The 14,375-nt window shown below is 37.6% G+C and overlaps 1 protein-coding gene across 12 annotated transcripts in view; it reads left to right on the forward strand.

The window, feature by feature from the left end:
• KMT2C (lysine methyltransferase 2C) overlaps nucleotides 1–14,375 on the forward strand; it is a 397,882-nt gene that overhangs the window by 77,210 nt on the left and 306,297 nt on the right. For all 12 annotated transcript variants that reach the window (XM_049863292.1, XM_049863298.1, XM_049863302.1 and 9 more), the window contains exon 2: nucleotides 6,493–6,581. In XM_049863292.1, the coding sequence (XP_049719249.1) occupies nucleotides 6,493–6,581 (89 nt within the window). The remainder of the gene's footprint in view (nucleotides 1–6,492; nucleotides 6,582–14,375) is intronic.

Consider the following 14,375-nt stretch of genomic DNA (forward strand, 5'->3'; position numbering starts at 1 on the left):
TGCATATATATTATATATTATACGGAAAAATATGAAATAAGGTATATGAGATCATATTGCCTTTATTTTTCCACTTAAGGAGGATAGTTGTAAAAAGGCTTCCATGTCAATAACCACAGTACTATCGCGCTTCAGTGGCTGCAGAGTATAACACTGCTTAAATGATGATTCACGTGAATAGTCCCTTCTTGATGGACCAGAAGATCCCCCTCACCTCCAGTCTTTGAGAATTAAAAGTTATCCTCAGATGAATATACTTATAGCTAAGTCTTTTATTAATTATTTACTTATGATAAATTCCTAAGTGGAATTCCTGGGCCAAAGGGTATACAGGCTTTAAAGATTTTAATATTGACAAATATCACTATAGAATAATTGTACCAGTTTATACGCTTAACAGCAAAACACGGATGTGTCTGTTTACCTATTCCTTTGGCAGTTCTGGGAATTGTATTAAAAAAAGTCTTTAAAAAGGCATTGAAAAATGGTCTGGGAATGTAAGTATACCCCCTTCCCCATTCATCTTACAAATAAATTGATCATATATTTAGCTGTCTGGATATTAGGGAAAAAAAAAAAAACTAGAAAAATGAAATCCACCTTAATTGCCAAATAAATAAAATGGCCCAAGAGCCACAGGAATTTGGTGGGGTGGGGTGGGGCAGGTGGAGGTAGTGGTGGTGGTAGAGGTGGTAGGTGACTCTGTGCTTCTGAGAAGTGTTTGAAAAGATGGCGCATTGGAAGGGTCAGATGAGCTCAAAGAGGTGTACAGGAGAACCGCGACATGTGGCAGGGAATTCTCTCTCATATTTAGAGAGCTCTGGGTAGATCAGGTTTCCCTATAAGTTGATCCTTTATTGCTATTCTGAGGTGAAGTGTATCTTTGATTGAAGCCTCAGTAGCTTTTTGATTTCTCTGATGTGGGAAAATTGTTCGTGTGCCCCAGAATAAGTCATTTTGGTGAAAAGGATATTCTTGAGGGAAGCAGTAGGGAAAAGAGCTAGAAATTAGATTGTGGCTAGTTGTTGACAAAAGGCCTTAAATGCCAAGTATCAGGATTTGAGCCTTACTGACTCAAAGGCAACTAACAACAACAGTCCTTACGGGTTTTTGAGCAGGTGAACAACGTGATATCAGTGAGTAGGATACAGTGGAAGCAAGACACAGACGCACAGAGAGCTCCAGGGAAACTGACTGATAAAATTTTTCATATAATGGCAGTGGGAATAGAAAGGATGCATTGGAATGCTAGGCGTTTACATAGAAAGAACTGACAAAATGTGGTGATTAATTGTGTATAGGAGACCCAAGGAAAAGGAATGATCAAAGATTACTCAAAGCCTTTAGCTTGACTTCTGAGAACAATTGTGATATCGGGAGGGGGAGAGGAAGATAGTTTTGTTTCTGAACGTTATTATAAAATAAATGTAGTTTATAAAAAATATGTAGCCAAATCTCAAGATTCATGGTATGTTTAGTTCTACTTGAAAAATTATTAAAATGACATTAAGCATTTCTTAAGATATTTTGAGGCCTCTGAAGGGAGGAGCCCTTGTGGCACAGTGGTTAAGTGATACGGCGCTAACCAAAATGTTGGCAGTTCAAATCCACCAGCTGCTCCTTGGAAACCCTACGGGGCAGTTGTACTCTGTCCTTTAGGGCTGCTGTGGGTCAGAACCGGCTCTATGGCAACAGGTGTTGTAGTATAGAGGAATCTTGGTGGCACAGTGGTTAAGTGCTTGGCTGCTAACCAAAAAGTTGGCGGTTGGAACCCACCAGCCACTCCACAGGAGAAAGATGTGGCAGTCTGCTCCCATGAAGATTTACAGCCTTGGAAACCCTGTGGTATACTTCTACTCTGTCTTAAAGGCAGTGGGTTTGGTTTGGGTTTGATTGTAAAATAGAAGTAGAAAATGGAACTAAAACTTATCTAACAGTTACTGTGGAATTGTGTTGCTCTAGAGCAGGGTTTCTTAACCTTGGCACAATTGACATTTTGGGCCAGATTATTCTTTGTTGTGGAGGCTGCCCTGTGCATTATAGGATGTTTAGCAGCATTCCTGGCCTCAATCCAGTAGATGCCTGTGACACACCTCCCTCCTTTGTGATGATCAAAAATGTCTCCAGACATTGGCTAGTGTTTTTTGGGGGCAAAAATTGCCTCCCAAATGAGAACCAATATTCTAGAGCACAGAACCGGGACCACTAGATTAAAAGTTATTGTCATGCCAAGAACTGGACATATCTGACGCTCAAGTATTTATTGAATATATGAATGGGCAGATTTTAAAATATGATTTATTTTTTGTTATTGAGAACGTATACTAAGGAACATACACCAGTTCAGCAATTTCTATGCATACAATTCAGTGCCATTGATTACAGTCTTTCTTGTGCAAGTATTCTCACCTTTTTTCCTGAAGTTTTCCTCCCCCATTAACATAAACTCACTGCCCCCTAAGATTTCTGTCTAACCTTTTGAGTTGCTATTGTCAGTTTGATCCCGTATAGACAGTTCTCTCTTTAAATTGTGCTTTAGATGAAAGTTTACAGAGCAAATTAGTTTCTCATTAAACAGTTAATACACAAATTGTTTTGTGACATTGGTTGCCAACCCCGTAATTGGTCAACACTCTCCCCCTTCTCTGCCTTGAGTTTCCTATTTCCATTTGTCCAGCTTTCCTGTCTCCTCCTGCCTTCTCGTCCTTGCCGCTGGTCTGGCGTGCCCATTTAGTCTTGTATACATGGTTGAACTATGTATTTTATTTGTTTTATAGGCCTGTCTAATCTTTGGATGAAGGGTGAACCTCAGGAGTGACTTCAGTACTGAGTTAAAAGGATGTCTGGGGGTCATATACTTGGGGTTTCTCCAGTCTCTGTCAGACCTGTAAGTCTGGTCTTTTTTCTGTGAGTTAGAATTTTGTTCTACATTTTTCTTCCACTCTGTCCAGGATCCTCTATGGTTATTCCTGTCAGAGCAGTCCGTGGTGGTAGCCAGGCACCATCTAGTTGTGCTAGACTTAGTCTGGTGGAGGCTGTGGTCATTGTGGTCGATTAGTCCTTTGGACTAATCTTTCCCTTGTGTTTTTGGTTTTCTTCATTCTCCCTTGTTCCAGATGGGGTGAACCAGTAGACATATGTTAGATGGCCGCTTACAAGCTTTTAAGACCCTAAACATTACTCAAAAGTAGGATGTAGACCATTTTCTTCATAAACTATGTTATGCCAATTAAATAGTTCTTAAAAGAGTGCAGTGCTCAAGGCAGATATTCTTTACTAGTTAAGTTAAACTGTTGTTTGGTTTTAAGAAGACTTCAGGGGATATTTTTGGCTTAAGGTTTAAAGTTTAAAGATTATCTCAGAGCAGTCATTTCAGGGGTTCATCCAGCCTCCATGGCTCTAGAAAGTCTGGATTCCATGGGACTTTGAAATTCTGTTCTGCATTTTCTCCCATTTGATCAGGATTTGTCTGCAGACTCTTTGATCAAAATATTCAGTAGTGGTAACTGGTTGAATAGTAAGATTTTGACTTTGAGTTAAAAACAGAACAAACCTAGTGACTGACTATTTGAGTGCTTTACAATGGAGTGGGATACCCATTGAGCTGCTCTTTTATGTCTCATTTCCTAATCTGGATTATTAAACTAATGGTGTTATTTTTTCCAGTGTATAACTGATTCTAATAAATTTTTTGCTGTAAAACTTTCAGAGCCTCTCTGCTGAATTGTGTTCAAATTTCTTAGCTTGATGTTTGAGTCCTTTCCATATCTTGAGACCGTCTTACCTTTTCAACACCTTATTTGCTCTCATCTGAACATGGCTGAGTTTTACCCACACCTCTTAACTGCTTGAGCTGTTTCTACTACCTGAATTACTTGTCTCTCCTCTCTTTCCCCAGTCTGAAATTTTACTCATCCTTTACCAGCCATTAGTGGTCTCTATTTTCTCAACTAACCCTATTTATTTTTTTGCTTTTACTGTACTTGAGACATTGTTTTCTTTTTGTTTTTTCACATGTACGCATTCTTTAAGTTTGATGAATGTCTCTTATTCATAATTTCCATTCAGGGATTATTGTTATACATTGTATATTGAGGAAATGGGTGAAGTAGAGGCTGGATGTCTGGTCTGGGGTGTTACAGGAGAAATTCATGCGTTGAGTAGCAAGTTGAACCAAAGTCCTTATATCAAGATTTTATGATACTACTTTAGATGCACTTTACTCATAATATCTCTTGAATTATTGTCTATCCCCATTGCAGCTGTATGTTGGGATTATTTGAAGAATTTCTGGTCTCTCTCTGTCCCTGGTCCCTCGGTTGCTCTACAGATTTCTAAATGAACTAATCTCTTATTTTTTAAAAAATTTCTTATGCTTCGTATTTTCCTACTTTCCCCCTCACTCAGTCTCCTGCAGCCATGATGCGTCCTTGGTGCTCTTTCAACACTCTGATCTCAAGAATTTTGACACTTTGCTGTTCCATCTACGAAATGCTCTTCTCCCGGATTACCCGCATGATTTGCTCTCTGTTCTGCTTCAGATCTCTGCCGAAATGCCTCCTTATTCACGGGACTTTCTTTATTTTATACATTTTTATCTTATAAATATTGCTTTATCAATTTCTTATTGAAAAATGCTATTTAGTCCCCGTTCTTTGCTTTATTCTTTTATTTAGGACTTTACCTGATACTATGTGTGTTTTACTTGTTTACAGTTGTCTGTTTCTTCTCATTACAATGTAGTTTTGTAAAGTTAGGGATTTTGTTTTGTTTATTGCTGTATCCCAAGTGTTTGAGCAGAGCCAGACACAAGGAAAGTTGATAGAGTGATTGGTGGTGCCTGTTAAATGTCTTCTCCAAACGCTTGCTAAAAACACTTCCATCTATAATGTTTCATCTATCAGTTTCTGAGAGCAGAATGTTAAAACTCCCCATAATGATTGTGGAACTGTCAAGTTCTGTTTTTCATTCTGTAAATCTTTTCTTTATATAACTTTAAGTTCTTTTGAGTTATGTTTTCCCGGTCAATTAATTTTTTATCATTAGATAACCTGCATGTATTTTTTCTTTCCTGTTCTGTCTACTGTTGGATTGATCAAAATTTCCGTTTTGATTGTTTTAAAGATTTATTTTAGGTTTAAACATAACTGCTTGACTAAATTCTAAAGATAATTATTCTTTCCCCTTTTCCATGAACATTAAAGTCAACCTTAGAATGCTGTAGCACTGATCACCCTTTCGCATACCCAATATTGCGGTCTTATAATTTAGTTCTGCCTCCTTCCCTCACCTTCCCACCCAATGAAGTTTGAAACGGTGCTCTTTTGGCTCTTTGACCTGTAATGTATTAAGTCATCCTTTCTGATGATGTTTATTAGTATTTTATTTAGATTTCTCTTTTTATCCATAGTTTTTGGCTATATTTGTTAAGATTTTGATTTAGCTGTTTCTTTTAATTTGATGGGAATGACCTTTTTTTTGAAAGCTTGCAATAATTATAAAACCATTTGGGCTTTGATTAACCGTTGAATTTTCTCATATCTCCTTTATTGGTTTAGATTGGTTACTTTCTTTTTAAAACAAGATTTATAGGAAGATTTCCTATTGTTTCAAAAACAGCTCTTGCTTATTCTTTTTTTTTAGTGTTTTTAATCTTTTTTCATTCTTAGTGTTTTTCATTTAAATACTGAGTTCATTTGTATCTTTTAAAATAATGAAAGAATTTAAAGCTCTGAAATGACATGAATACTGCTTTCTCAACTTCTAAGTTTGTAAAATATACAATGTGTTTTCTTATTTTGTGTGTGTTTTTACTTTTTTGACTCATTTTTATGCCTTATTTGGGAAACTTCAAAAAAAATTGAAAGCGTTAGTTTTTTTTCTTCTTTCATGGGTATTTTGTTTTATTGCGTTGGGCAAGAGACCTTCACCTCACCACAGCTCTTATCATTATTTTACTTTCCTGAAGTGTTTATGAATTAAGTCACATTGTACTTTAAAAGTGACATTGGTTAGATCATAATTAATTTTTAGAATTTCATTTGCATTACAGTCACCTGTGTGAGCTTTTTTCAAAATGCATGTCTGTATCCCTCCTCAATGTCATTAGGTGTAGAGTGTACCCAGGCATTTGAACTTTGAAAAGAGCTTACTGGGTGCTTAAGAAACACTTCTATAGTTATGGGGATCTTCAGAAGACCAGCTAAAAGAGGAGCAAAAGTAAAAATTAAAAAAAAAAAAAAAAAAGTTTTTTTGTTTTGGTACCTAAATACATGAGTTACGACGACACAAATGTATCAATCTAGGCCTGGCCTCATGTTTAGGTATAGGAAGGGCTGGATTTGATGGAGAAAAGGACTGTAAAGTCTGATATTTACTATCTGATATCATAAAAATTAGAAAAATGCCTAAATTATTTTATTTTTTCAACTAGTGCTTTATGTTGAGTATAATTTTAAGCCTCAAAATTTGTATGTGTTTATTTCTTCGTAGGCCTCGAAGTAGAGGAAAAACTACAGTGGAGGATGAAGATAGCATGGATGGACTGGAGACAACAGAAACAGAAAATATTGTGGAAACAGGTATCAAAATTCAGTAAGGTTTTTTTTTTTTGAAATATGCACATTTAGCATTTGCTTATATACTTAGTTCTAAAATTTTCATCTGCCTAAATAGTTTTAGAACTATCGTGAACTATAGTGAAAAAACCAGGTCCTCTCTATGTCTTTTTGTTTTTCCTTAAGTCCTGATTTAGTACAGATTACTTAATATCTGCGGATAAAAGTTTATATTAGACAAAAATTAAAACAGTCATTCCAGTCATCTAGTATGGTAAACCAAAAACCAAACCAAACCCAGTGCCGTCGAGTCGATTCCAACTCATGACGACCGTATAGGACAGAGTAGAACTGCCCCATAGAGCTTCCAAGGAGCGCCTGTCGGATTTGAACTGCCAACCCTTTGGTTAGCAGCCATAGCACTTAACCACTACGCCACCAGGCACCAGGGTTTCCTTAGTATGGTAACTCACAGTATATTTCTGGTTTTTAACCATATAGTGTTTGTTTAAACCTTACTGTGTTAATACGTGTGTTGAGAAAAAAAATATGTTCCATTACCAATAATGTGAAGTGCTAGGCTATCTGCTGGAGTTTTTGATGTTTTTAATAAGCTAATGTGTACTGTGAATCTGTAAACAGTAGAGTAGGTTGCTCAAAGTAGTTTATAAAATTTATATGAGGTTGTTGTTGGGTACCGTTGAGTCGATCCCGACTCGTAGCGATACCATGTGAAAGAGTAGAGCTGCCCCGTAGGGTTTTCTAGGCTATAATGTTTATGGGAGCAGATTGCCAGGTCTTTCTCCCATGGAGCTACTGGGTGGGTTTGAACTGCCAAACTTTCAGTCAGCAGCTGAGTGGTTAACTTACACTGTGCCACCAGGACTCCTTTTATATTTCAGAGACAAGGTTTCATATTATGTTTGGAGGATGTTTGCTTGAGATAGTCTGTCATTGGCAGTGTTTTTCAAGAGTTGTTGAGATTTTAGACATAGTGATAGGCTTTCTCTGTGAAATGTCGTCTCCTTGACCCTTGCAGAATGTCACAGTTTTTATGGGACTAGAAATTGCTATGTCTTTTAAGATAGAATTTTCCAGAAAATGCTATGGTTGTCAAGTGTGTAGCTGTTATGCAGCTATATTTCTTGGAAAACCTTCAAATATTTTACAGTTCCCAGGTCCATTTCTAAAAAGAATCAGTTAGAGTGACAAGAGTGAAGCTTGGAATTTAGAATTCTACATTTCCCCTTTCGTGTGTACATTCATTACCACCTTACTTTAAACTTCATTTTATGTAAGTTCCATTAATTCTCTTCTACGTGATTTTTTTCTTAGTTTAATTTTTTTTCTGTTCTGTATACTTTCACTTACTTTCTAGTAAAACATCTTTTTGAAGTGATGTTTTTCAATATAATGATTACTTACAAATTCCTTTAAAACAATGCTACCAGACTGTACCACATGTTGTGCCTTCATGTTGCATCCTTTCCGGTCACCCTCCCTCGTTCACTGAGGTTTTAGCACCTGCCTTTCTATTTTACTTTCCACTGCTGTTCCCACAGTTATTTTTGATAATCCGTCTAATGTCCTGGCCTCTCAGTTCCTTTATTCCCTGAAAAATCCTTTTCTTTAACCTACCTTTGCTACTCATTCTTATGGTCATACTTTAGCCTTTATCATTCTACCAATCACTAGGACAACTGCTTTTTACCTCTGAAATCTCAGTTTCAAGCATCCTACCCTCTGACAATCACCTCTTCTTTTTCCAGCTCACTCTCTCCTAGTAACCACACCACACCAGTACTCCGTTATTGAATCCTCCAATCCAGTGATCTCACCAGTGGGGAACGGTTTCTCGTTCTTCTTTTCTAGCTCAGATTCTGTGCTCCATCTTCCTAGTCATTCTCTTATACATCCTGAAGTCCTTTGCAATTCGCCCACTGTCTTGTTTTGATGACACAACCCAAAAATCTTCATTCAAGCAGCCAGACATGACTGGAGAAAAACACATAATTTTACTGACTGGTTTCATTTTAAATTTATCATCTCAAATCTCAAGTGGGTCATGATTGCTGCCCTTACCTTTCAGTCTTCCTGTTTTTATTTAGAAATTTTGTCTGCCATTATTGCAAATGTCTATTTCACCCCTTCTTTTCTACGGATTTCTAATACCCTTTTTTTCATTCTTCAGCTGATGATCTTTCTTATTTGAAAAAAAAAAAAGAAAAGATCAGAAAAGAAGTCCACATTCACCTACCATCAAAGCTGATGATCTTTCTTTTTAAAAGAAAAAAAAAAAAAAGATCAGAAATGAACTTCACATTCATCCACCATCAGATCTACTTTCCTGCTTGCGTTTCTGACCGTACTCTCTACCCTCTTTCCTGATAAAATGGGATGATGAAGCTCTGTGGCCATCTAAAGCCAACCCCTTAATTTTTTTTTTTTTTTATCCTATCCCCTTTCACTTGTTATAGACTTTATACCTGCAATTTTCCTTGCTTTTCTGCATCAGAATTTTTCCTTTTTTAATGAATTGTTTCAATTATTATAAATATGTTACAATATCACCCCTCTTCATCAAATATATCCTCTCTTGATCATACCTCTCCTTTTAGCCTGTGTACGGAAACCTTGATAGAGTAGTGGTTAAGTGCTATGGCTGCTAACCAAGAGTGCAGCAGTTCGAGTCCTCCAGGCACTCTTTGGAAACTCTGTCCGTCAGTTCTACCCTGTCCCGTAGGGTCGCAATGAGTCGGAATCGACTCAGTGGCAGTGGGTTTGGTTTTTTTGGTTACTGTTTTGTTCACCTTTATAGCAAAAATCTTTGAAATGGTCCTTTATAGTTAATGGTTGCTACTTATTTTTTCACCATTTTCTTATGAACCCACCACTCCTAGCAGACTTTCTTCCTAGCATTCTACTGAATTGTTCTTGTCAGTGTCACCAGTGGTTTCCGTATTGCCAAAACCAGCTTTTAGTCTTCATCCTACTTAGCCATTTTGCTATCATTTCACACAGCCAACCACTCTGTCTTGAAACTCTTTTTCTTTACCCGACTTTCAGCACACCACCCTCCTTTGGTCACTCACTGGTCTCTCCTTGTTCTCCTTTGCTCATTCCTTTCCCCTTCCAGATCTCTCAATGTTGGCTTAGTCCTCAGGTATGGGCTCCATCTTTTCACTCAGGTGATCTCATTCAGTTTAATGACTTTAAATACTATCTATGTGCAGGTGGTAGCCCTCGTGGTGCACTGGTTAAACGTTCAGCTGCTAACCAAAAGGTGGGCAGTTCAGTGTACCAGCCATTCCTTGGAAACCCTGTGGGGCAGGTCTGCTCTGTCCTGTAGGGCTGCTTTGAGTTGGAATTGATTTGACAGAAATGGGTTTCTATTTTTTATGTTCTGATGACTCTAAAAGTTATATTATCAGAGTTTCTTTGTTCATAACACAATCTTTATTTTCTCGGTATCTTTTAGATACCCAAAAAGCATCTCAAACTTAAATATGTTTGTTGTAGAACTTTTATTGTTATCCTGAAGCTTTGTCCTTTTGCAATGTCACTGTCAATAAATGGCTCCATGTAATTGGTCAGGTCAGAAGCAAGGTGTTCTTCTTGATTTCTGGTATTTAACATTTGGCCTATTGGAAAATCCTATTGGGCGTACCTTTACAACAGTATATCCTGAATCCAGCCATGTCTCACCCCCTCCACTGCTGTCAACTCCAGATCTTGCCACCACCACTCCTTGTCTGGACTGCTGCAGTAGCTTCCTAACTGGTCTGACTCCATTGATTTTTGCCCTGTTATGATCTTGTTGTCTACCTAATAGCTACAGTAATCCTTTTAAAACCCAAAGTAAGAACTTTTGGGTCTTACTGCTCTCAACCTTCCAAAGCTAATAGGAACATGTAGAATAAAATCTGAAGTTCATAGCATAATCTTTAAGTTCTAATAATCTGAACTTGGCTACCTCTCAAACCACATCTTTTTCCAGTATTCCCCTTACTCACTGGGTTCTAACCATGCTGGCGTCTTTGCTATTCCTGGAGCACTCTAAACCTATTCTTTTCTCAGACATCTGTACTTCCTGTCATCTTTGCTTAGAACTTTTCTCTCAGGTATTTATGTGACTTACCCTTTACTTTTTTTTTTTAGTCAGGTCTCCAAGATGCTGTCTCCTCAGAGAGGCCTCGCTTGACCCTGTCTTTGAAGAACACCTCCCATTTTCTATCCTCTTCTGCTGTATTTTTCTTCCTAGTATTTAACCAGTAGGACAATTTATTATGTATTTCTTTGTGTGCCCTCGGCACTGGAGTGTAAGTTTTATGAGGTCAGGGAATTTGCCTTGTTCACTGGCTTATCCCATTGCCTAGGTTACTTCTAGACATATAGTAGGCATACAGTTCAGTAATTGAAGTAGTGTAACATTTGTCTTTATCTTCTAAGCTACCCGCTGTTCTTGATGCAGCACCATGAAATTAAAATCTGACATTAATATTTTTTCTTACCTTGTCCATGGACTGTCTTCTCATGCTATCTCCTATGGGAAATCAAGGCAAATAAAGTTGTGAGGAACATTTTAACAGGAGCTGGATGATAACTCTGGCCTTTTACACTAAAGTTAAAATGATGCCCACTGTTCTGTTAGTCCTTGCTCTGCTTTGCTCTTGGAAAGGCCTTGTCAGTTCTTTTAGTGGACACATAGGGCAAGGAGAGTGGTAAAGGGAAGCATAAAGATTTTAACAACTGCCCAAACTACTGTCCTGTAAATACACTGAAAAAAAGAGAAGAGTCCATAAATTTCGACTCAATTTAAAAGTAAACTTGAGCCTGCTGCAAGGCTAAAACTACTCTATGTATATTTCAAGGCCCAAAGGTTTATTGGGAGGTCCTCTTATTCTGGTAAATTCCATGTCTTGACAAAATTCTTTAATGATTTGTAATAATATGAGAGTATTATGTGATAGAAGTGTGTTCTAGAGATGTTTGGCCATTGGGAAGGTGGCAAGAAGTCTCAGGGACCAGTTTCATGTATTATGGCTTGTGGGAACAAAGTCATAGCTTTCTGTTGGAGGCGGTGGCTGTTACAAGTCTCTGTTTTCCTATGTGCATAAAATCCCCTGAAGAGAAATTCTGTTTGTCTTCTTTGAGAATCATGAGTTAATTACGGCTCTGCAAACGTATCTTGTTTTAGTTAATTATAACTTAAAAAAAATTTTTTTTTTAAATTATAACTTAGGTAATTATAATTAAATTTTTCTTTTCAGTGTTCAAATCATCATAGTTTGGTTAGTTGCACGCCTTTCAGCTGGCTTCTGAATTCTTTTAATATCATCTCAAAACTTGAGATGGGCGGTTTGAACTCACTAGCTGCTCCACGAGAGAAAGATGTGGCAGTCTGCTTCCATAAAGATACAGCGCATTGTCCTTTGACAAAAAAAGTATGTTTTAGGCACATCTTTAATTCTCTCTGCCCCTGCATGTGAAATCAGCTACTCTCTAAGAACTACTCATCTTTTTAGTGGAAAATAATATTGAGATAAGTATCTAGGTTTTTATGACTGTGTATCCCATTGTTCCTATGGAGAATTGGTTATGGTAGTACATTCTAGTGATATGTTACAAACTACATGTATGTGAGTGAGTTCACACTGATAATATCGTTTTACCTTTACCAGTTTTTAATGTGCCTCCATGCATAAACTACAGTTACAGTGCTTTTCTTTCATAATTTGAGGAGCCAGTTATTTATAATTATTGGTCAACAAAATCAAAGTTAATATCTATCCATTAATAAATATTAAAATACTGTTAATATTAACACAATAGAACTACTGGAGTTAATGTCAAGATTATCATTTGTGATTAACCTTTGAGTGATTTCTACTTGGGATGTCTGGTCTTATTACCTTTAGTTATGTGTAAAAATTTTAGATTATCTTCTGCTCCAGTTATTTGTTATTTTTAAATAAGGGCTATTACTCTCCTGGAAGGAACCCTGGTGGCACAGTGGTTAAGCACTTAGCAACTAACCGAAAGATGGGCAGTTCGAACTCACCAGCTGCTCCACGGGAGAAGGATGCGGCAGCCTACTTCCGTAAAGATTGACAGCCTTGGAAACCCTATGGGGCAGTTTTACTCTGTCCTGAAGGGTCGCTGTGAGTCGGAATTGGCTCTACAGCAGTGGGTTGTGTTTTTATTATTCTCCTAATGAGTGTTGGTTCTTATTTAGTGGTGGTTTTTAACTGTTAGTGTTTTACTTGACATAGATTACAGTGGTCTTCTGCTCTGTGAGTTCCAGAGTCATAAAAATTTAATTCAGTTCCTTTTCTGTCCGTTCATTTAATGAATGGTTATATAAATAATTTTTACATAATGCAAGTTTATGTAAAACCCTATATCCCTTTGCTTACAAGAATGGAAATTTTAGTGATAATTACCTTCAAAGTGGACACCCCAAATTGCTTATACATGGTGAGTACAGCTGCTGGTTAACACTAGGTTATGGTGTCAGCTGGGACAACGAGGAAACTTGGGTGCTCATACAACATTGCTTAGCGATATCAATTTAATTTTACCTGTGCTTCAGTTTGTAACTGGCTCTTCTCTCTCTCTCTTCTTAAATTTTATTTTGGTAAAATATATGTGACACCAAATTTGCCAATTTAATAAACAAAATGTGGCACATACACAGAGTGGAGTACTACTTAGCCAGTAGAAGAAATGAAGTCTTGATACATGCTACAGTATGGATAGAGCTTGAAGACATTATGCTGAGTCAAATACGTCAATCACAAAGGACTAATATTGTATGACCTCACGTATATAAAAAGACAAGAAAAAGCAAATGTATAGAGACCAAAGTTTATTAGTGGCTACCAGGGGCAGGAAGAAGGGTGGAAAGAGGGGCATTTACCGGTAATAGAAATATGGCATTAAGGGTAAGATTGCACAGCTGATTATTATAATTGCTGTCAATAAATTGTACACCTGTAAAAAGTTGAACTGGCAAAAGTTCTGTGATAGATATATTTATAACAACAACAACAACAAAAGAGCAGCTGCTGAGGCTGCTTTTGTACAGCCAGACACCTCTTGGGATTTGGTTCTTCGGCTTGGAGGTTTAGGGTCATGGTTTCATGGGACGTCCCGGTTAGTTGGCCAAATAACGTATTTAGTGCTTCTGTTCTACCTCCTAGTTCTTTGCATAGTGCCTGAGGTCTTAAAAACCTGCAAATGGCCATCCAAGTCATGACACTTGGTCTCTATTTATCTGGAGCAACAGAGAGAGTCAGGAGTAGGAGGATATGGAATGTGTGGCTTATTGCTTCCATGAACAACTGCCTCCTTTGCCATGAGATCAGAAGAACTAGATGGTGCCTGGCTACCATTACTGAACATTTTGATTAAAGATACTATAGAAGAATCCTGATCAAAAGGGGAAAAATGGAGAATTTCAAGTTTTCACGGACTCTAGACTTGATGGGGGCTGGATGAAACCCTAAAGCAATTGCCTTGAGATTAGGGATAGATTATCCAATAGGCAGGGTGCTTACCAGATAGATCATCTATAGTGAACCCTCTCCCAGCCCCTGAGTACTTTCCTACAGAGTCAAAGCCTCTTTTCAAATTTAGAGTCTCTGACAGGGTGTTTTTTTTTTTTGACAGGGTGGATGACCCGGTAAGCACAGGCTTCCTTGTGTTTACTTACTAGTCTGTGTGTAGCGAAACCCACGTGAAATTGTTTGCAGATGATCTGCTAAGCAAGATAAGCACCATGCTTACCTTGCCTGTTAGATAATCTGCCGCTGCCTG

The sequence above is a fragment of the Elephas maximus genome, chromosome 20, assembly GCF_024166365.1.
Source record: "Elephas maximus indicus isolate mEleMax1 chromosome 20, mEleMax1 primary haplotype, whole genome shotgun sequence".
Classification (NCBI taxonomy): Eukaryota; Metazoa; Chordata; class Mammalia; order Proboscidea; family Elephantidae; genus Elephas; species Elephas maximus.